The sequence below is a fragment of the Ranitomeya imitator genome, chromosome 4 (genome assembly GCF_032444005.1).
Source record: "Ranitomeya imitator isolate aRanImi1 chromosome 4, aRanImi1.pri, whole genome shotgun sequence".
Classification (NCBI taxonomy): Eukaryota; Metazoa; Chordata; class Amphibia; order Anura; family Dendrobatidae; genus Ranitomeya; species Ranitomeya imitator.
Window position 1 is genome coordinate 12981318 of NC_091285.1, and position 24313 is coordinate 13005630.

General features: G+C 45.1%; 2 protein-coding genes across 2 annotated transcripts; one reads left to right on the top strand and one right to left on the bottom strand.

The window, feature by feature from the left end:
* Positions 1-1400: 1400 nt before the first annotated feature.
* Positions 1401-7610, top strand: LOC138675090 (E3 ubiquitin/ISG15 ligase TRIM25-like). The gene is made up of 2 exons (XM_069763071.1): positions 1401-2122; positions 3107-7610. The coding sequence occupies exon 2, from the start codon at positions 3187-3189 to the stop codon at positions 4825-4827; it is 1641 nt and encodes a 546-aa protein (XP_069619172.1). The 5' UTR covers positions 1401-2122; positions 3107-3186; the 3' UTR covers positions 4828-7610.
* A 16021-nt stretch (positions 7611-23631) lies between these two features.
* LOC138675091 (histone H2A.J-like) lies at positions 23632-24109 on the bottom strand. Its single transcript, XM_069763072.1, has one exon. The coding sequence runs from the start codon at positions 24069-24071 to the stop codon at positions 23667-23669; it is 405 nt and encodes a 134-aa protein (XP_069619173.1). The 5' UTR covers positions 24072-24109; the 3' UTR covers positions 23632-23666.
* Between the last annotated feature and the right edge of the window lie 204 nt (positions 24110-24313).

Consider the following 24313-nt stretch of genomic DNA (forward strand, 5'->3'; position numbering starts at 1 on the left):
AATAAAACAGAAAAAATCATGCAGAAAACTCAAGTAGTGGCTGACACCAGTGGCCACCAGGCTAATACTGAACAGAATAGCGTGCGAGGAGAGAATAAAGCCCGGGATCTGGAGACATTATCACGCAGTTTTGCTCCCAGAGGTCATAGGTCAGTCATCAACCTGACATCATGTGCGCCCAATAATATTAATGAGAAAGTTTTATGTTAAAAAAAAAAACACAACAGGACCGACTCACCATCAGGCAGAGATTCTCATGTTAAGTAATATCAATCCCTCAGATCTCCATCATCATTCATCCCCTCCCCTGTTCGCCCCCTCACACGTAGCACTATACTTCCCTACTCACCCCCCCCACCGCAAGTGACATCACACACTGACCTGCACAGTACGTGACAACAGCCCCCCACACCATGCAGACCCATGCAAATAACATCAGCCCTACTCAGCAGGTAGACCCCCCTGCACACAGATCCCCCACGCATGCAACATGACCCCCTTCCCAACAGAGACTCCAGCACACAGCCTCTCTTCCCCAGAGACCCCCAGCACGCTGCCCCCCTTCCCAACAGACACCCAGCCCCACTCACAAGGAACATGACCCCCTTCCAACAGAGACCCCCAGCATGCAGTCTCCCTTCCCCAGGCAGGCCCCTCCAGCATGCAGTCCCAGGCAAGCAACGTCACCCCCTTCCCCAGGCAGGCCCCTCCAGCGTGCAGTCCCATGCAAGCATCACCCCCGTCCCCAGGCAGGCCCCTCCAGCGTGCAGTCCCACACAAGCATCACCCCTTTCCCCAGGCAGACCCCCAGCACGCAGTCCCACGCAAGCAACGTACCCCCTTCTCCAGGCAGACCACCAGCACGCAGTGCCATGCAAGCATCACCAGCTTCCCCAGGCAGACCACCAGCACACAGTCCCATGCAAACACCATCTCCCCCGGCAGACCCCCCCTTCCAGCATGCACATGCAGCCCCATGCAAACATCACCCCCTTCTCCCCAGGTAGACCCCCTCCAGCATGCACATGCAGCCCCCCTCCAGCATGCACATGCAGCCCCATGCAAACATCACCACCCCTTCTCCCCAGGCAGACCCCCCTCCAGCATGCACATGCAGCCCCATGAAAGCATCACCCCCTTCTCTCCAGGCAGACCCCCCTCCACTATACACATGCAGCCCCATGCAAGCAACATTACTCCCTTCTCCCCAGGCAGACCCCCCGTCCAGCATGCACATGCAGTCCCATGCAAGCATCACCCCTTTCTCCCCAGGCAGACCCCCCGTCCTGCATGCACATGCAGCCCCATGCAAACATCACCCCTTCTCCCCAGGCAGACCCCCTCCAGCATGCACATGCAGCCCCATGCAAGCCCCCTCCAGCATGCACGTGCAGCCCCATGCAAGCCCCCTCCAGCATGCACATGCAGCCCCATGCAAGCATCACCCCCTTCTCTCCAGGCAGACCCCCGTCCAGCATGCACATGCAGCCCCATGCACATGCAGCCCCATGCAAGCATCACCGCTTTCTCCCCCGGCAGACCCCCGTCCAGCATGCACATGCAGCCCCATGCAAGCATCACCCCGTTCTCTCCAGGCAGACCCCCGTCCAGCATGCACATGCAGCCCCATGCACATGCAGCCCCATGCAAGCAACATCACCCCTTTCTCCCTAGGCAGACCCCCATCCAGCATGCACATGCGGCCCCATGCAACATCACTCCTTTCTCCCCAGGCAGACTCCCACTTATCTGATCTGTGACTATGGAGAACGACCCAAAACACTCCAAATCTTGCACAAAATCCTTGAAATCCCGCCATGACTTCCACAGCTTCCTCCTGTCTGCTTTGCTCTATGGAGGAAGAGGCAAATCCTGCACAAAACACTCAAAATCTAAATCCTGCACGAAATCCGCCATGACATCCACAGCTTCCTCATGTCTGCTCTATGGAGGAAGAAGCGCCGCCCCTTCCGGTCACATGAGCACGACGTCAGCAGAGGTACCTTAGCCGACTTGGATTTAGCCTCTACCATTTTCTCTCTGTGTATCTCCCTGGACACACGTGTTCTTCTGTTGTGTTGGAACTACCTCACTTACTTGCCATTCTGGTTAAGTTTATCCGGTAAGCTCATTATCCCTGTTCTTGCAATGTAGTGTTGTACAGAGTGTGATTAACTGTATAGCAGCTAGTACACAGGAAATGTGATTATCAGTTACCTGCTGTATGTAGTTATATGTAGAAGTTGCATCATCCTGTATGCTTTCCCTGTTAGTTGCAGTCGTGTTATTATTTGCCCAATACTTATATATGTCATTTGTATCCTTATAGTTTTACTGCATTTCAATACCTGTTACCAATAAACAAGTTAGACTACAGAGAACAGTCTGCTTATTTGGGAGACAGAAGTGGTTTATGCTGTATGTTGGATCACACACCGTATCAATGTGTATGAAGACAGAACATGTAGTATAGTTTCAGAATGCTATTGACTGCAGATTAACCTCATGTCTGCAGGCTAAGGCTACATTCAAACGTGGCGTTTTTTTTTTACTGCAGCAAAATCTGCTTTCTTGGCAGTAAAGAAGCTGCGGAAAAAAGCAGGTTTTCCTTGTTTTTTGTTGTGCATTTTTGTTGTTTTTTATTATGCTACTTTTATCTCTTGTGCATGCTGATAAAGTTTTGTGCCCCGCCCCCCAAAAAATCATAGTCTATTCCACAACCTGATAACTGCATATTTTCAGAGGTTTTTTTTAGCGTTCTTTCACCACCCATTACTTTCAATGGGTGAAAAATGCTGAAAAAATGCTGAAAAAAAGACATGCTGCTTTTTGCAAAAACCAAGCAAAGCACAAAATGTTGAGGAAAAAAAACAAACAAAAACAAACAGTGTGCATGAGATTTCTGAAATCTCATAGACTTTGCTGGTACTGTGATACGCAGCTGAAAATTTGCATTAAAAAATACACAGCAAAAACATATACATGTGAACATAGCACTATAGTGTTTTTTTAAACATGAAGAAATCAACTTTGTTTCCTGTAACTGTAGATAAGACATCTGTTCCCATCAATCAGATTATAAGGTTAATAATAGCTCTTCCCACAGGATGTGCAATGTCATATTTGCTGGAACAAGGTGGCCTATAACATACATTTGAAGATTAATTTGTTGTAAATCCGGAAGCCATGGCGTCTGCTGATCTCCGAGACGAGCTAACCTGCTCCATCTGTAAGGACATTTATACAGATCCTGTAACCCTGAGATGTGGACACAACTTCTGCCGGGTCTGTATTGATCGTTTGCCGGATACAGATGGCGGGTATGGAGAATATTCCTGTCCTGAATGTAGAGCAACATTTCACAAGCGGCCTCCACTACAGAAGAACATAACTCTGTGTAATGTAGTGGAGAATTTCCTGTCTACTCAGAGACATCAGGGGGAGATCACCGGGATCTGCTGCACTTACTGCATTCACTCTCCGGTACCTGCTGTTAGGTCCTGTCTGATGTGTGAAGCTTCTCTGTGTGATAATCACCTGAAAATTCACAGCAAATCATCAGAACATGTCTTATCTGATCCCAGCACTTCTCTGGAGATAAGGAAATGTTCTGTCCATAAGAAGATCCTGGAATATTACTGCACTGAGGACGCTGCTTGTATCTGTGTGTCCTGCAGTTTGGCCGGAGAACATCGGGGACACCGGGTGGAGATGCTGGAGGAGGCCTTTGGAAAGAAAAAGGAGAAACTGAGAAATGTTCTGCAACAACTGCTCACAAAGAGAAAGAAAACTGAGGAAAGAGTCCGGAGTCTGGAGGAGAGCAAGAGAAAAGCTCAAGAAAAAGCAGCTGGAGAAGCCGAGAGAGTCACTGCCCTGTGTACAGATATCAGGAGACAACTGGATGAGATGGAGAAGAAGGTCCTGAGTGACATCTTCAGGTCGGAAGAGAAGATGTTACTATCACTGTCTGATGTGATCCAGAAACTGGAAATAAAAAAGGACGAGCTGTCCAGGAAGATGAGGCACATTGAGGAGCTGTGTAACATGACGGATCCACTGACTGTCTTACAGGAACCAGACACCGGTGACTTGTGTGATCCTGAGGGGGAGGAAGGAGGTGATGAGGACACACGTGGACATAATGGAGGTAATGAGGAAACAGAGGGACATGATGGAGGTGATGAGGCCACAGGAGGACATGATGGAGGTGATTGGGGTGCGGAGCTCATTTCACACATATCACAGACATTATCTGCTATGATAACTGATACAAATGTGATCTTTCATGTGGAGGATTCTGCAGACATATTACTGGATGTAAACACGGCCGCTAATAATCTCCTTATATCAGACGACCTGAAAACTGCGACCTGGACAGAAATAACGCAGAATCGTCCAGAAACAGCAGAGAGATTCCAGATTAATAAGGTGATGAGCGGGAGGAGATTTACCTCAGGACGACATTACTGGGATGTGGAGACCAGGGGATCACCTAGTTGGAGGGTGGCGATATGTTATCCCACAATGGACAGGAGAGGAGATCAGTCATATATTGGGTATAATAAAAAGTCCTGGGGTTTATATGGAGGGCAGGGGAATAATAATCAGTATTCAGTGAGACATGACAGTAAAGTGATCCGGTTACCTCACCAGATCTCCAGTGATCGGTTCAGGATATGTCTGGATTATGAGGCCGGGCAGTTGTCCTTTTATGAGCTGTGTGACCCCATCAGACACTTACACACCTTCACTGCCACCTTCTCCGAGCCCCTTCATGCTCTATTAGCTGTATCTAAGGGTTCTATAAGGATATTGGGAAACAGCTGAGAAACTATTTTCATAGAAGAAATCTACCCAGGGAGCAGAATATATGACTGGTGGCTCATACAGATACTGGGTGGACCTTTATGAAGGATTTCTTTCTTTGTGGTGCATTTTGACAATAATTTCACAAATGCAGATAAGAGATAACTATTTTTTTTTTCCAAAACATTTACAAAACAACATCCATAGATTATTTGGCCTTATTCAGATGTTCATGTAAGTGTTCTATCCGTGATTTATCAGATAGAAAATGAATCTGCTTTTGCGTACCATGAAAAATCACGGATGTGTGAATGAGGCCTAAGGCTCCTTAGAAACTTTCAAGATTTCTGACCATGTAGGAATTCTTTCTTAAAATGCCACCAACCTGTGGCTAACACCACACAACCTCACAAACACCGTGAACAAAAACTGGTTTAACCCTAGCATGCGTATTGGGGGCCTTTTAGGCCCCCATGCTTACTTTTTTGCTAATTTCTGCAAAATTACTTAAGTTAGAATTTTGAAACTCCATTTAATCCTCAAGTATGTCGTTGTTGGTAATATCCAGTTGTTCATATAATTTTTTTCATAGGCATTTCGGTGTAACAATGCTTTAATGGTGAAAACCACATCTGTACGGATTGGGGGCCTTTTAGGCCCCCATGTATTTTTTATCATGTTCTCAGTAGTGTTTGTGTCTCAAGTTACTTTATTTGTACTCAGTAATGCTGGTGGAGGGGCCAGGGTGTGGATAATGCCATATGAGGAGGTTATGTGATTTTTGGAGGGAGAGATAAGGCCATGACATCATCTCAAGTCCTTCTGAACACAGTAATGACGCTGCAAGTTCATACAATACATGCCCAGCAAGTCTGCCAAATATGGAATCAAAATCTTCTGGATGTGTGATTCTGCAAATTATTATGGCATAAATGGTGTAATCTACTGTGGCAAAGAGGTTGGTGCACGAGTACAGAAGGATCTGGGGTCTGAAATTGTCAAAACTCTTGCTGTTCCAATATTCAATTCAGGTAGAAACATTACCATGGACAATTATTTCACCAATGTTGAACTAGGCAATTTTCTGCTTCAAAAAGCTATTACACTTGTTGGTACTATCAAGCCGAGCTGACGAGAAATTCCAGAAGAACTGAATCACAATCGTCAGCGAGCACTTTATGAGAGTGTCTTTGGATTCAATAACAAAGCGACTTTAGTATCTTACAAAGCGAAGAAAGAGAAATCAGTGATTTTACTCAGTACCATGCATCACAATTGCAGTATTGACAGCAATGACAGAAAATTAAAACCAGAAATCATCCTGCATTACAATAAAACAAAAGGAGGTGTAGACAAAATGGATGAGATGGTGGGAGAATATTCATGCAAGAGGCAAACAAAACGATGGCCTGTAGTACTTTTTTCAAATATGCTTGATGTAGCAGCCCTAAATTCATTCAGCATTTATACAGAAACTCATCCAGAATTCCATGCGTGGAGGAAGGACAGGAGACGCCTATTTTTAAAAGACCTTTGTCATGAACTTGTAATGCCTCACATGATACAGCAAAGCGACGTGAAAGGCTTGCTAAGGCTGGTTTCACACGTCAGTGGCTCCGGTACGTGAGGTGACAGTTTCCTCACGTACCGGAGCCACTGACACACGTAGACACATAAAAATCAATGCATCTGTTCAGATGTCATTGATTTTTTGCGGACCGTGTCTCCGTGTGCCAAACACGGAGACATGTCAGTGTTCGTGGGAGCGCACGGATTACACGGACCCATTAAAGTCAATGGGTCCGTGTAAAACACGTACTGCACACGGATGTGGTCCGTGTGCAGTCCGTGTGCCGTGCAGGAGACAGCGCTACATTAAGCGCTGTCCCCCCCACTAGTGCTGAAGCCGCGATTCATATCTTCTCTCCAGCAGCGTTTGCTGTAGAGAAGATAAGAATATTAGTGTGTAAAATGCAGATCCAGGTCCCAAACAACCTCCCACCCCCTGTTTGCCCCCTCCCCACTGTAATTAAAATACTCACCTAGCTTCCGGATCCCTCGCCGCAGCGTCCTCTCCTGGCCGCAGCTTCTCCTGTATACGGTCACGTGGGGCCGCCGATTACAATCATGAATATGCGGCTCCACCTCCCAAAGGGACCTGGATCTGCATTTTACACACTAATATTCTTATCTTCTCTACAGCAAACACTGCTGCAGGGAACATATGAATGGGGCTTCAGCACGATGCCGGGGACAGCGCTAAACTTTAGCGCTGTCTCCGGCACGGTGCGTGTGGTACCCAGTGGGCACACGGGCGGCGCACTGTTTTATTTAGAACATGACATATACCAAAAACACATAAAATACGCATAATCAAAAATGTGCTAAAAACAAATGTAAAAAAGTGCACTAAAAAACCCAATGAAAAAACATAAGTAACTTAATATATCTAATAGATGAAGAGCAACTTCAAAAACTCATCAAAAGCTCATTGTGGGCACAGAGACCTAAGGTTTTAAAAAATGTCAAGCATATAAAAGAAGTGACGAGTCCATTCTTAAGGTGTTTTCAGCTAGGAAGGTGTTCCATTCTTTACAATAAAAGTCAACTGGAATGCTGAAATAATGCACAGAAGATACACGATTGTCTTTTTTAGCGTTATCTTAGCATTTTCACTAATGTTTTTTTACTTTCTTAATAGATATTAAAAAAAAGTAAAAAAAAATTGCCCAAAAAAGATGAACAAAGATGCTAATAATGAAGGTTACTTCTGCTACCAAATAAAACATTACATGATAATTTTATTCTTTGTTTGCCTCTAATTTGGGATTACGTAGAAGCTGTATAGTCCATAGATCTTGTAGCCAACACAAGTGTACATTTTCTCTTGACTCATTTTGCACTAGAGGACGGATGAGAGAGTAGGATTATACCAAGTGCACAGAGATTATTGTTACTGGTGTCATCTGGCAAATTAGTAATTGATTAGTGAGATTTTTCTCACAATGCTAGCAGAGATCTCATTGAGGTCACCGCAGTTCATCAGCTGGCTCACAGTGAACTGAGCGTTGGAACAGCTGGCAGTGATCGGCGGTAAACTCTATGACGTTACCGCTTGTCACTGAAGCTGCGTCCCAAGCTCAGCATTTCCTGGATGTCAGGGTGAACGTTCGCATTATGCCACCTTTCATCAAGACCTCCAGATGTAGCATAGGTGAGGCAAATTGATTATCTTCTCGTCGGACAGATGAGGAATGTGTTTTTTGTTTTTTTTATTATTTTCATTTACATAGTAATAAATGGGAAAAAGTGGGTTGGGGAGTATATCTATCAAATAATTTTATTCTTGCTGTGTGTTTATTTCAAAACTTACTATGGGGTTAGTAATGGGGACGTCTTCTAGATGGCTCTCCATTACTAACCCCTGGGCTTAATGTCAGCTGACAATACAAAGCTGACATCAACCCCAACCCTATTACCCCACTTGCCACTGCATGAGGGTGGGAAGAGAAAGGCTAAGAGCCAGATTTGGTGCATCTTATTGATGCACCATTTCTAGGTTGGCTGAGCTCTGATGTTGGTAGCCTGTGGGGTGAAACAATATCTCTTGCCTCTTCCCAGGCTATTAATGTCAACCAACAGCTGTCTGTTTAGCCTTTGCTGGTTTGAATCTATAGGAGGACCGTATGTCATTTTTTAAAATCTGGGGTCTTCTGTACACTAAACAGTAATTGCTAAGCAAACAGCTGTGAGCTGTTATTAATAGCCTCGTGGAAACTTTTTGGGATATTGTTCCCTTTCCCAGATTATTAACAACATCCCCAAGCCGTGGGCTTTCTCTCTGCTAAATGTTTGGCACTCAAAAGGGTGCAGTGAACGAAAAGGTTTATTTCTTTGGTAACTTTATAATTAAAGTTCTTCAGTGGTAATCAGGTCGCCTTTATTAACCTCTTTTTACCTCCTGGCTTATCTTTGACTCAGTGCCTGTTTTCCTACTGAAACACTAGTTACATCGTGGTTGACCAAGTCTCTTTAACCCTTTTGTTTCCTCTCATTTAGATCAACTATTACCTCATTCTCACTAATATACTCACTTTTCCCAGGAGCCTTATTCTGGCTCTCACCCACCCCAGATACATAGTGTGGATATTAGCGTTCACAGTCCAGATTGAGAATCCCTTCCATGATCTTGTGCTACTATCTGTTTCATGGGACAGATCACCACGTAGTGGCAGAGACTGGAAACTCGGCACAGATCACAAACTCGATCTTCCCGTATCCTTCTGGTATCACACTAATCTAACGCTATGTGTATGATTGACTTTTTGGTCTTTATTTGTAAATATCGGTTTCACAATGTACTACGGTAATCGCTCTTTACGGATGTTATTTTCTATTGATGATTGTTTACTATATCGGGCGTTCCAACATATCATATTTTCATATGTCTTGTACAGTTCTGATGAAGGTCCAAGTATAGGACTGAAACGTTAATTCTAAAGCTACCAAATAAACAAACAAACCTTTTCGTTCACTGCAACCCAAGAATTGGCAAGTATTTAACTAGACTATTTCCGGGTTGGAACCACTACACAGGAGTGTCGTATATTTCTCCATATGCCTTCTCTCTGTTAGTTGTGAAAATTACACAGGAGCCCACAACATTTTTTTTTATTTAATGCTTAATTTTACACACAATGTAAGCAATGGGTTGGGTGCTGAATACAACTCCCATCATTGTCACCTGATAGCGCTGATCTCAGAGACCAGGAGACAATGATGAGAGCTGCCTTCAGCACCCGGCACCTGGGAACAGCGAGAACTCTACTGCTTTTCCCAGGTGCCGGTACGTGTCACACGGACAGCAAACTGATACTGGATGGCACACACATGCGTATGGATGGGACGTGGATCACGGATCTCACCAGTACTGGTTTTCCAAGTACAGAAATCACCAGGAAGTGGGAAAGAAGCCTTACATAGGCACAATCAAACCGAAATCATGAATTACAATAAGGTCACATTCACACATTCAGGATTTGGTAAGATTTTACATCAGTATTTGTAAGACAAAACCAGGAATAGGTGAGAAATGCAAATGTGGTGACGTGTTTCTATTATACTTTTCCTCCGATTGTTCCTCTGCTGCGACCAAATACTGAATGTGTGAACGTGGCCAAAAATCTTTTCATGCTTACCTTGTAATGTCTTCACATCCTGTTCTGTCCAGATGTGTCCGGATCCCAGCATTCCAAGCTGCGGAAGTTCACCGACCTCCATATTGGGACACCCAAGTGATGGGTGTCTCAATATGGAAACTGCTGGTAGTACCAGCCTCTTGTGCGGTACCACCAGCGCAACACTGTCGCACCACACACACACACTGTATATGCTGTACGCACCACACACACACACTGTATATGCTGTACGCACCACACACACACTGTATATGCCGTATGTACCACACACAATATATATGCCGTACGCACCACACAGTGTATATGCCATACGCACCACACACACACACACTGTATACGCCGTAAGCACCACACACACAATGTATATGCTGTAAGCACCACACACACACACACTGTATATGCCGTATGCACCACACACACAATGTATATGCTGCACACACCACACACACAATGTATATGCTGCACACACCACACACACAATGTATATGCTGCACACACCACACACACAATGTATATGCTGCACACACCACACACACAATGTATATGCTGCACACACCACACACACAATGTATATGCTGCACACACCACACACACAATGTATATGCTGTACGCACCACACACATAATGTATATGCCGTATGCACCACACACACACACACATTGTATATGCCGTACACACCACACACACAATGTATATGCCTTACGCACCACACACTGTATACGCCGTACGCACCACACACACAATGTATATGCTGTACGCACCACACACTGTATACGCCGTACGCACCACACACACAATGTATATGCTGTACGCACCACACACACACTGTATACGCCGTATGCACCACACACACACTGTATACGCCGTATGCACCACACACACACACTGTATACGACGTATGCACCACACACTGTATACGTCGTATGCACCACACACACAATGTATATGCCGTACGCACCACACACACACTGTATACGTCGTATGCACCACACACACACTGTATACGCCGTACGCACCACACACACACACTGTATACGCTGTATGCAACCTCTTGCGTGGTACCACCAGCAGAACACCGTCGTGAACACTCCGCCGCCAGGATCAGCTGAATGATTCACAGACTGCCGCCATCTTTGTACAGGAGGAGCGCATGCTCAGTTTTAGGCCATGTTCACACCATCCTTTTTTCCCTGCTGTTTTTCTGCACTAAAAACCGCAGCTCTTGGCAGAAAACGCAGGTGTGTTTTTTGGTGCTTTTTGATGCGGTTTTTAGTGCAGTTTCAGTGTGTTTTCTAGGAGGTTTTTTTAGGGTTAAAATGGCTGAAAATACCCTAACCCTACCCCCTAACCCTAGTTCTAACTGTAGTGGGGAAAAAAAAAAAAATTCTTTATTTTATTATTGTGAAAACCTATGGGGGTGATAAAGGGGGGGGCATTTACCTTTTTTTTATTTTGATCACTGTGAGGTTATCACAGTGATCAAAATGTGCCTGGAACGAATCTGCCGGCCGGCAGATTCGGCGGGCGCACTGCGCATGCGCCCGCCATTTTGGAAGATGGCGGCGCCCAGGGAGAAGACGGCCGGACGGACACCGGGAGTCCCGGTAAGTATAAGGGGGGGAGATTAGGGCACGGGGGGCATCGGAGCACGGGGGGTGGGGCATCGGAGCATGGGGGGGGTGGGATCGGGGCAGCCACACTCCACCCACGCACTTCCGCCCGCTTCCCCGCACTTCCTGCTGCAGCGGTTCGGCACCACAAACCGCAATAAAACCCGCAGATATATTTTTGATCTGCGGGTTTTACTGCGGGTTTGACCTCACAATGGAGGTCAATGGGTGCAGAACCGCTGCGGCTCCGTAAAAAGAAGTGACATGGTACTTCTTTTTTCCCGCAGCTATTCAGCGCGGCTTTTTTTCTGAATTTCAGGATCGTGTGCACAGTGGTTCCTGTTTTCCATAGGGTACATTGTACTGTACCCTGCATGGAAAACAGCTGCGGAACCGCAGCGGCAAAAACGCTGTGGTTCCGCAGAAAAAAACGCACTGTGTGAACATGGCCTTAATGTGACCGCCACTATCTGTCTGCACAAAGATGGCGGCGGTCTGATTTGCTGCGCCTGCATGAATTCCGCACAGGTGCAGTGAATAATTCAGCTGATCCCGGCGGCAGATGCACGACGTGTCTACAGGCAGAGGAAGCCGATCACATTAAAGGGGTTTTCCCACGAACAAAAGTTCATTTTAAAAATTGTCTGTGTCTGACCGTGTACAAGAGCACATGGGGTACACAGGTCAAAGAAGAGATGACATGAGAGGAGAAGACAGCAGATGGGGGAGAGAGAAAGCGCACAAGGGGAGACAGCTGAAACGAGACAGCACATGAGGGGAGAACACAGCACGGGAAGGAGAGAGACAGCAGACACGGGGGATAGCACATGGGGTAGACAGGTCAAAGCAGAGAGCACAGACGGGAGAAGTCAGCACATGGGGAAAGAGAGTGGATAGGTGGGTGAGGACATGGAGGAGAGAGATTCTCAATGCTGCAAAGCCAGCCCCCATCGTGACATTACCGCCCTCCTGATGCGATAGCACCCGGCCTCCATTTAGTTTATTATTATCATCTTAACGCCACTGTACATATAAAAACAACGTGTCTGCATTCCACATGTCTGCCACTAGGTGAAGAAACAATGAAGTACAGCTGTATCTAGAGATCCAGGCTAGAAAGTTAGAGGACAGCATCTGATGCCGCAGAGTCACCAGAGGATATTGAGGAGACAATCACAGAAAATGTATAAATTTTCCGATTCTTCATTCCTTCCTGCGTCACTGATACCGTCCGTATTGTTCCTTATGTGTAAGGGAAATAAAGAATCGCTAAGTGGCAGTCTATTAAGTAGATCCATTATATTTCTAGTCATACAAATTTGCAAATGAGTTTCATTTTTATTTTATAATTTAATGCTTTATTTTCCTGTAATTCCATATCTCAACACGCCTGATCGCCTGTTATATACTTGAGACTGTATCTTCAATTATAAGAGATATGAGGAAGCAAAAGAAGATGGACGAGGCTGAACATGGGCCCTGGTGCTGAACGGCACCTTCTAACACAGCAAGACATACTATCTATGGTAAATGGAGGGTCCTCTAACAGCTTTATAAGAGGAGCAGAAGATATTAGTCACATATGGTTCCAGAACTGGAGAACTCTGATCAAATGGGTCAGGGAGGTCTCTTCACTTCCCGTCACTCATCCCATTGAGCACTACATTCAGTCTATCCCCAATCTGCCAGGGCTGATAACAGAGAACAATACATAGCAGGTGCAGCGTCCCTTCAAACAATCTTAATAGCTATCAAAATCCTGAAATCATTTCCAGGTGACAAGTGAAATAATCTTATATATAATGGTGGATGCGTCCTTATGTCTGAAGCTGCCTATGCAGTGTGGTGCCAGAGTCAGAATGTGCCATACCGCACTTCAGCGCCATTTTATTCATGTTCTTCTGTCGGTGAAATGGTGGCGGATATCGCGGGATAAACACATATTGACTCCGGCACCATTTTAATAAAAAGTGGTGCCACAACGTCAACATAGTAATGAGCATGTATCGGCCATCGCCATAATCCCTATGACTGGCACATGCACACTGTTATGTTGACGTTGTAGTTCATTACTTCAAAAAATGGCACCGGAGTCAGCACGTGCGCATGCCGCAATCTCCGGCGACATTGTATTGAAGACACTGTAAATATACCAATAAAAATGCTCGCAACCCAAGCGTAGAATGGCTTCAATAGCTAGCAGATAATACTGACACATAGTGCACAGAGAAGCGACGTCAAACACTCAGCCTGCCGATGTGACCATTTCCTGGTTTATTAAATAATAAGCTGATATTTTCATGTTACTGATGTGGGACAGAAGAACTTAGTGACCTAAATACCCAATTACTAATATACCTTGAAGCTCACGACCTGCAGGATGTCGCACCATGCGGAGGATCCTCATTATAAAGGTCTAGTTAAATGGCAGTATTACTTACTTTATAATGATATGTACAGTGCAATCTGCAGATCATATTAGCATTTGTTTGTACATTACACTTTGATTAATGATAGTTGCACAGAAGCCATAGCTCCCAACCGTCCCGTAAATCGATAGAAAATGTTTATGGTTTGTTTCCTAGCACAGTGGAAAGTAAGAGTTAATTAGAGTTAGATAGCTAGGTTATGCTGAAAAATTATCTATTCATCTTTTCTGAAAGTTGATTATACTAAATTTTACAGCCAAAAAGCCTTGTGGGTTCAGAAAATAAAAAATGTAATTCTTGCATTCTACTAATGAGCCACACGGGGGCAGAAGACTACAGAATACATTATCTAGACACAAGAAATTGATGAATGAGAAAAAACACTCTCTACTGCCATCATGTGGCATTTTCTCTTGGCCATCATTTTCTCTACAGCGAGAAAGAGTTGGATTCTAGTTCCACTTATTGGAAGTAGCAATCCTAAAAGTCACTATTGACCCGGGGGTTTGTTCAGCTCACACTGGTGACACCATCAGGAAACACCTTCAACCTCCTATCGCAGTTGAGGCCAGTATACCAGTTGTTCCAACGACTGAAAGGTCTTCTCCACACCGAGGGGGGCAACCCCCCAAAATGGGCTTCTTTAGCCAGTTCTATATCCACCGCTTCTGGAACTACTACATGTCAAGTAAAATTGAACTCACAAGGAAGTTGAATCCTTCGACACACAAGGTAATTTGTCAGGAAGATCCTTTCCCACTGGCCCAAGATCTGTAGGGTACTTGGGGGTGAAGCGGTCCTAGCCTTCTGATTTGGCATTTGCCCGCAGGTGAATCCATTCTTCCCTGGAACGACCCAGGATCTAGATGGGTCTAGACTCTTCTCTGGACTCCTGGGCTGTTACTACAAGCTCTTCATCTAGGTCTTTCTACAGTCCGGCCTCCAGTCTGTGTAGGCTCTCGTCAGTGTACATTACGAAGGGTTGCAAGAAGTCAGCATAGACAAAAACTGGTGCATTGGTCAATGTCATCTTTAACTCCTGAAACTCCTGTTGTGGGCACCACCGAATTGGTTGACGCTTGGCTTCTCCAGCCGACCTCCTTAACAGTTCATTGAGTGGTACCGCAGTCTTGTTGAAGTCTTTTATGAACCTGCGGTAGTACCAGGCTAGCCCTAGGAATTCTCTCAATTCCCTCAGGTTGACCGGCGTGGGCCACTTTTGCACTGCAGCCACCTTCCGCACTAGACAGTGTGTCCCCGGTACTCCATTTCCCACTTAAATAGGTGACACTTCCGGGGCTTAACTTTTAATTCATGCCTTTGAAGCTGCTCCAATACTTGCTCCAGCTGGTTAAGGTGATCTTCAAACATGGTGGAATAAATGATTATATCATCTACAGGTCCTTCTCAAAAAATTAGCATATAGTGTTAAATTTCATTATTTACCATAATGTAATTATTACAATTAAACTTTCATATATTATAGATTCATTATCCACCAACTGAAATTTGTCAGGTCTTTTATTGTTTTAATACTGATGATTTTTGCATACAACTCCTGATAACCCAAAAAACCTGTCTCAATAAATTAGCATATTTCACCCATCCAATCAAATAAAAGTGTTTTTTAACCCCTTAAGCCCCGAGGGTGGTTTGCACGTTAATGACCGGGCCAATTTTTACAATTCTGACCACTGTCCCTTTATGAGGTTATAACTCTGGAGCGCTTCAACGGATCTTGGCGATTCTGACATTGTTTTCTCGTGACATATTGTACTTCATTTTAGTAGTAACATTTATTCGATATAACTTGCGTTTATTTGTGAAAAAAACGGAAATTTGGCGAAAATTTTGAAAATTTTGCAATTTTCCAACTTTAAATTTTTATGCCCTTAAATCACAGAGATATGTCACGCAAAATACTTAATAAGTAACATTTCCCACATGTCTACTTTACATCAGCACAATTTTGGAACCAAAATTTTTTTTTGTTAGGGAGTTATAAGGGTTAAAAGTTGACCAGCAATCTCCCATTTTTACAACACCATTTTTTTTTTAGGGACCACATCTCATTTGATGTCATTTTGAGGGGTCTATATGATAGAAAATACCCAAGTGTGACAACATTCTAAAAACTGCACCCCTCAAGGTGCTCAAAACCACATTCAAGAAGTTTATTAACTCTTCAGGGGTTTCACAGGAATTTTTGAAATGTTTAAATAAAAATTAACATTTAACTTTTTTTCACACAAAATTTATTTCAGCTCCAATTTGTTTTATTTTACCAAGGGTAACAGGATAAAATGGATGCCAAACATTGTTGTACAATCTGTACTGAGTACGCTGATACCCCATATGTGGGGGTAAACCACTGTTTGGGCGCATGGCAGAGCTCGGAAGGAAAGGAGCGCCGTTTGACTTTTAAATGCAAAATTGACAGGAATTGAGATGGGACACCATGTTGCGTTTGGAGAGCCACTGATGTGCCTAAACATTGAAACCCCCCACAAGTGACACCATTTTGGAAAGTAGACACCCTAAGGAACTTATCTAGATGTGTGGTGACCACTTTGACCCACCAATTGCTTCACAGAAGTTTATAATGCAGAGCCGTAAAAATAAAAAATCATATTTTTTCACAAAAATGATCTTTTCGCCCCCAATTTTTTATTTTCCCAAGAGTAAGAGAAGAAATTGGACCTCAAAAATTGTTGGCCAATTTGTCCTGAGTACGCTGATACCCCATATGTGGGGGTAAACCACTGTTTGGGCGCATGGCAGAGCTCGGAAGGAAAGGAGCGCCATTTGACTTTTCAATGCAAAATTGACTGGAATTGAGATGGGACGCCATGTTGCGTTTGGAGAGCCCCTGATGTGCCTAAACATTGGAACCCCTCACAAGTGACACCATTTTGAAAAGTAGACCCCTTAAGGAACTTATCTAGATGTGTGGTGAGCACTTTGACCCAACAAGTGCTTCACAGAAGTTTATAATGCAGAGCCGTAAAAATAAAAAATCTTATTTTTTCACAAAAATGATCTTTTCGCCCCCAATTTTTTATTTTCCCAAGGGTAAGAGAAGGAATTAGACCACAAAAGTTGTTGTGCAATTTGTCCTGAGTGCGACGATACCCCATGTGTTGGGGTAAACCACTTTTTGGGTGCATAGCAGAGCTCGGAAGGGAAGGAGCGCCATTTGACTTTTCAATGCAAAATTGACTGGAATTAAGATGGGATGCCATGTTGGTTTGGAGAGCCCCTGATGTGCCTAAACATTAAAACCCCCCACAAGTGACACCATTTTGGAAACTAGACCCTCTAAGGAACTTATCTAGATGTGTTTTGAGAGCTTTGAACCCCCAAGTGTTTCACTACAGTTTATAACGCAGAGCCGTTAAAATAAAAAAAATTTTTTCGCAAAAATTATTTTTTAGCCCCCAGTTTTGTATTTTCACAAGGGTAACATAATAAATTGGACGCCAAAAGTTGTTGTCCAATTTGTCCTGAGTACGCTGATACCCCATATGTGGGGGGGAACCACTGTTTGGGCGCATGGCAGAGCTCGGAAGGGAAGGAGCGCCATTTGGAATGTAGACTTAGATGGATTGGTCTGCAGGAGTCACGTTGCATTTGCAGAGCCCCTGATGTACCCAAACAGTACAAACCCCCCACAAGTGACCCCATATTAGAAACTAGACCTCCCAAGGAACTTATCTAGATGTGTTGTGAGAACTTTGAACCCCTAAGTGTTTCACTACAGTTTATAACGCAGAGCCGTGAAAATAAAAATTCTTTTTTTTTTTCACAAAAATGATTTTTTAGCCCCCAGCTTTGTATTTTTACAAGGGTAACAGAATAAATTGGACCCCAAAAGTTGTTGTTCAATTTGTCCTGAGTACGCTGATACCCCATATGTGGGGGGGAACCACTGTTTGGGCTCATGGCAGAGCTCGGAAGGGAAGGAGCGCCATTTGGAATGCAGACTTAGATGGATTGGTCTGCAGGCGTCACGTTGCATTTGCAGAGCCCCTGATGTACCCAAACAGTAGAAACCACCCACAAGTGACCCCATATTGGAAACTAGACCTCCCATGGAACTTCTCTAGATGTGTTGTGAAAACTTTGAACCCCCAAGTGTTTCACTACAGTTTACAACGCAGAGCCGTGAAAATAAAAAATCCTTTTTTTTCCCCACAAAAATGATTTTTAGCCCCCCAAATTTTTATTTTCCCAAGGATAACAAGAGAACTTGGACCCAAAAAGTTGTTGTCCAATTTGTCTCGAGTACGATGATACCCCATATGTTGGGGTAAACCCCTGTTTGGGTGCACGGGAGAGCTCGGAAGTGAAGGAGCACTGTTTTACTTTTTCAATGCAGAATTGGCTGGAATTGAGATCGGACGCCATGTCGCGTTTGGAGAGCCCCTGATGTGTCTAAACAGTGGAAACCCCCCAATTATAAATGAAACCCTAATCCAAACGCACCCCTAACCCTAATCCCAACTGTAACCCTAACCACACACCTAACCCTGACACACCCCTAATTCTAATCCCAACCCTAATCCCAACCGTAAATGTAATCCAAACCCTAACCCTAGCCCTAACCCTAATGGGAAAATGGAAATAAATACATTTTTTTTAATTTTATTATTTTTCCCTAAGGCTAGGTTCACATTGCGTTAGGGAAATCCGTTTAGCACTAGCGGATTGCGCTAACGCAATGTCTTTTTAGGTGTCGTGTTTAGTGGTCGCGTTAACGTCCCCGCTCTGGAAGATCGGGGATCGGACCTCGGGCGCACCGCGGACGCTGCAAGCAGCGTCTGAGGCGCGCCACAAAAGAATGGCACCTTGCTAGCGCGAGCCGAAAATGGCACGCTCTAGCGATGCGCTACACCCGAAAATCACATTGCTGTCAATGGTTGTGCTAACGGACCCGTTGCACGGCGTTAATTGTGACATTTTCGCCGTGCAACGCTGTCCGTTAGCGTTAACCCATTAACGCAATGTGAACCTAGCCTAACTAAGGGGGTGATGAAGGGGGGATTGTTTTACTTTTATAGCGAGTTTTTTATATCGGATTTTTATGATTGGCAGCCGTCACACACTAAAAGACGCTTTTTATAGCAAAAAAGTTTTTGCGTCTCCACATTTTGAGACCTATAATTTTTCCATATTTTGGTCCACAGAGTCATGTGAGGTCTTGTTTTTTGCGGGACGAGTTGACGTTTTTATCGGTTACATTTTCGGACATGTGACAGTTTTTGATCGCTTTTTATGCCGATTTTTTGTGAGGCAGAATGACCAAAAACCAGCTATTCATGAATTTCTTTTGGGGGAGGCGTTTATACCGTTCCGCGTTTGGTAAAATTGATGAAGCAGTTTTATTCTTCGGGTCAGTACGATTACAGCGATACCTCATTTATATCATTTTTTTTATGTTTTGGCGCTTTTATACGATAAAAGCTATTTTATAGAAAAAATAATTATTTTGGCATCGCTTTATTCTGAGGACTATAACTTTTTTATTTTTTTGGTTATGATGCTATATGGCGGCTCGTTTTTTGCGGGACAAGATGACGTTTTCAGAGGTATCATGGTTATTTATATCCGTCTTTTTGATCGCGTGTTATTCCACTTTTTGTTCAGCGTTATGAGAATAAAGCGTTGTTTTTTGGCTCGTTTTTTTTTTTTTTCTTACGGTGTTCACTGAAAGGGTTAACTAGTGGGCCAGTTTTATAGGTCGGGTCGTTACGGACGCGGCAATACTAAATATGTGTACTTTTATTGTTTTTTTGGGTTTTTTTATGTAAAGAAATGTATTTATGGGAATAATATTTTTTTTTTTTCTGCTTTATTTAGGAATTTTTTTTTTTATTTTTTTTTACAAGTGTGGAAATTTTTTTTTTTACTTTTTCACTTTGTCCCAGGGGGGGACATCACAGATCACCGATCTGACAGTGTGCACAGCACTCTGTTAGATCGGTGATCTGACATACAGCCGGGCAGGATTAGAGCTGCAGCTGCAGCCTGATCCTGACCCGGAAGTGCTCCCTGCAGGACCCGGATGCAGCCCGGTGGCCATTTTGGATCCGGGGACTGCAGGGAGAAGACGCTCGGTACACGGTGAGCACATCACCGTGTACCGATCGTCTCAGGGAAGCCCGCAGGGAGCCCCCTCCCTGCGCGATGCTTCCCTGCACCGCCGGCACACCGCGATCATCTTTGATCGCGGTGTGCCGGGGGTTAATGTGCCGGGAGGGGTCCGTGACCGCTCTTGGCACATAGTGCCGGATGTCAGCTGCGATAGGCAGCTGACACCCGGCCGCGATTGGCCGCGCTCCCCCCGTGAGCGCGGCCGATCGCATATGACGTACTATCCCGTCCCTGGGAATTAAGTCCCAGGTCACCTGGACGGGATAGTACGTCATATGGGATTAAGGGGTTAATAACAAACAAAAAAACCATCAAATAATAATGTTCAGTTATGCACTCAATACTTGGTCGGGAATCCTTTGGCAGAAATGACTGCTTCAATGCAGCGTGGCATGGAGGCAATCAGCCTGTGACACTGCTGAGAGGTTATGGAGGCCCAGGATGCTTCAATAGCGGCCTTAAGCTCAACCAGAGTGTTGGGTCTTGCGTCTCTCAACTTTCTCTTCACAATATCCCACAGATTCTCTATGGGGTTCAGGTCAGGAGAGTTGGCAGGCCAATTGAGCACAGTAATACCATGGTCAGTAAACCATTTACCAGTGGTTTTGGCACTGTGAGCAGGTGCCAGGTCGTGCTGAAAAAATGAAATCTTCATCACCATAAAGCATTGACCCTGCCCTTGATGAAACACAGTGGACCAACACCAGCAGCTGACATGGCACCCCACACCATCACTGACTGTGGGTACTTGACACTGGACTTCAGGCATTTTGGCATTTCCTTCTCCCCAGTCTTCCTCCAGACTCTGGCACCTTGATTTCCGAATGACATGCAAAATTTGCTTTCATCAGAAAAAAGTACTTGGGACCACTTAGCAACAGTCCAGTGCTGCTTCTCTGTAGCCCAGGTCAGGCGCCTCTGCCGCTGTTTATGGTTCAAAAGTGGCTTTACCTGGGGAATGCGGCACCTGTAGCCCATTTCCTGCACACGCCTGTGCACGGTGGCTCTGGATGTTTCCACACCAGACTCAGTCCACTGCTTCCTCAGGTTCCCCAAGGTCTGGAATCGGTCCTTCTCCACAATCTTCCTCAGGGTCCGGTCTCCTCTTCTCGTTGTACAGCGTTTTCTGCCACATTGTTTCCTTCCAACAGATTTACCATTGAGGTGCCTTGATACAGCACTCTGGGAACAGCCTATTTGTTGAGAAATTTCTTTCTGGGTCTTACCCTCTTGCTTGAGGGTGTCAATGATGGCCTTCTTGACATCTGTCAGGTCGCTAGTCTTACCCATGATGGGGGTTTTGAGTAATGAACCCGGCAGGGAGTTTATATAAGCCTCAGGTATCTTTTGCATGTGTTTAGAGTTAATTAGTTGATTCAGAAGATTAGGGTAATAGGTCGTTTAGAGAACCTTTTCTTGATATGCTAATTTATTGAGACAGGTTTTTTGGGTTATCAGGAGTTGTATGCCAAAATCATCAGTATTAAAACAATAAAAGACCTGACAAATTTCAGTTGGTGGATAATGAATCTATAATATATGAAAGTTTAATTGTAATCATTACATTATGGTAAATAATGAAATTTAACACTATATGCTAATTTTTTGAGAAGGACCTGTAGATATATCAAAGTGGCTCCGAAATTCACATCTACCAAGCATCTTTCAGTCAAATGCTGGAACATTCCTGGTGTGTGCGTCAGGCCGAAAAGGCATACGGATGAACTTAAACAGAGCCATGTGGAGAACAAAAGCTGTCTCCGTGCAATCCTTTGCAGCCATCTGAACTTGCCAGTAGCCACAGGCCTAGTCGAGGGAGGAGAAATATTTAGCTTTTCCCAATGCGGATACAAAAGCCTTGATTTGGGGCAAGGGATAGAAGTCCCCTACAGTGCATGCGTTCAACATTTGGTAGTCTACACAACCTCAGGATGCCATCCTTTTTACAATCTAACATGATGGGGGCCACCCAGGGACTCTGGCTCTCCTGAATCACACAATTGTGTAGCATATAGTTTAGCAGTTCTTTCACCTGTCACATCTGAGGTGGAATCTGCCGATACCTCTCTCGATTGGGAGCCATAGTCCCTGTGGGGATCTCATGCTGAATAGCCTTGGTGCACCCAAAGTCATCTTCATGCAGTGCAAACACTCCCTGATATCTATGCAATAACTGATCTGTCCACCTTGCCTCGAGGAGAATTCCATGAGGTGGTCTCCATCTGTTCAAAGAGGTGATTCACTTCTGCCTTCATGACTATCCAACAACACAACCAAGGTCCACAGATCTCCCACAGGTGTCAGTCCTTTAGCGTCAGCTCTGCTGAGATCTTCCGGCATTATGCAAACTCAGACACTTTGTCAGAGTATCAACTGTAAACTTGCTCCACTCAAACTTCTACAACGCACGGCAAACCAACAATCTTAACATCATTTCTTTCCATCTGTCTGTTCAATCTGTACGTCCACACCCTCCAAAGACACATGGGCCAGTACCGGCATAGTGAGTACAGTCTGTTCCACTGGCAATGTCACGGTAGCTTCAAGCGTTAACACTTTGCCAAGACACTTGGAAGCAGCCGGTAACTTCTGGATTTGTCTAACTTGCACGAGTTGATGAAACACTTTCTTACTGGCCGGATCACAAGTTTTTACCTGGGACCTCAGACAAGAACCGTCTCACTTTTAGCACATTCATGTTCAGGATTCCACACATCCGGACAAACATCCACACGACTTCCACTACTGGGATAGGTAGTTTGGGGGGGTAGCGGGAAAATGACAGGAAAAAGTGCGGGGGAAATTCAAAATCCTCAACAGTTCTGTGCTTTGCCCACATGTGAGGAGAAGCCACAGCTCCTGCTGCTGGGGGAGGGGCTGGTGATCGCCATGTGCTCTGCTCTATGGGAGCTAGCTGGAAAAATCAAGCACTAAAGGGTTAAAACTGAGTGTAGACGGGGAAGTGATCCTGTGCTGCGTGAAGGAGGAGCCATACTGAGTGCTGATTGGTTTCTCTGCTCTTTGTTCTCTTCCTGTAACACATGGTGTCATGGCGGCAGCTCCACTCAGAGTAGATCTGGTATATTTTGTCACTATGTGACTTACACCGTTTGGATGTGTAGAACACTATTTTGGGGATGAACAGCATCACATGGCATTATACTGCTCTATATGGGATTAACACATTAAATGGAATACCGGAAGCTATACAGCACACATTTTTTCCTGCCTTCCCTCCTACCATAAAAAAAATTACGTGCGCTATGCCAGGCCATTAATAGCAGGCAGCCCTATACCCACTGCCTGGTGCAGCTATATCCCTCATACACCACAGTGCTATACAGAGAATCAGCCATGTAACGTATTTACAGATCACACCAGAGATCAGTGGCGTCAGCTCTTGTATTGACGGTGTGGGTGGCTCTTAGAAGAGCCTTTGTGTTGTGTGGATGATACGGGGTCAGTGTCGCTCACTTGCTCTTGCTGGACTTGCTGCTCACCTTGCTGCTCTCTGTCTTCTTGGGCAGCAGCACGGCCTGGATGTTGGGCAGGACGCCCCCCTGGGCGATGGTCACCCCACCCAGCAGCCTGTTCAGCTCCTCGTCATTGCGCACGGCCAGCTGCAGGTGTCGGGGGATGATGCGGGTCTTCTTGTTGTCCCGGGCGGCATTGCCGGCTAATTCCAGGATCTCAGCGGTCAGATACTCCAGCACAGCAGCCAGATAGACCGGAGCACCGGCGCCCACCCTCTCAGCATAGTTACCCTTGCGAAGAAGTCTGTGCACACGACCAACCGGGAACTGCAGTCCTGCCCGGGATGAGCGGGTCTTGGCTTTAGCACGGGCCTTCCCTCCTTGTTTGCCGCGTCCAGACATCACTGAGCTCACAGTTATCAGCAGATAGAGAACTCTATTGTGTGGGAAGTGTGCAGTCTCCTGCGCCTTTTATAACCTGCTGCTCCCCCGCCTCCTCTCCTGCCATTGGCTGAATCTGAAGTCACTAATGCAAACAAGGCTTGTGGAAACACCAATGAGCTGCAGAGGGCGGAGATCATGACGTTAACATTGGTCACATGACATTCTCACCCAATAGAACAGCGATCTGATAGCATTGCTCA

Excerpts from the sequence above, each read along its gene's own strand:
- LOC138675090 (XM_069763071.1), top strand. The coding sequence starts at position 3,187 with ATGGCGTCTGCTGATCTCCGAGACGAGCTAACCTGCTCCATCTGTAAG.
- LOC138675091 (XM_069763072.1), bottom strand. The coding sequence starts at position 24,071 with ATGTCTGGACGCGGCAAACAAGGAGGGAAGGCCCGTGCTAAAGCCAAG.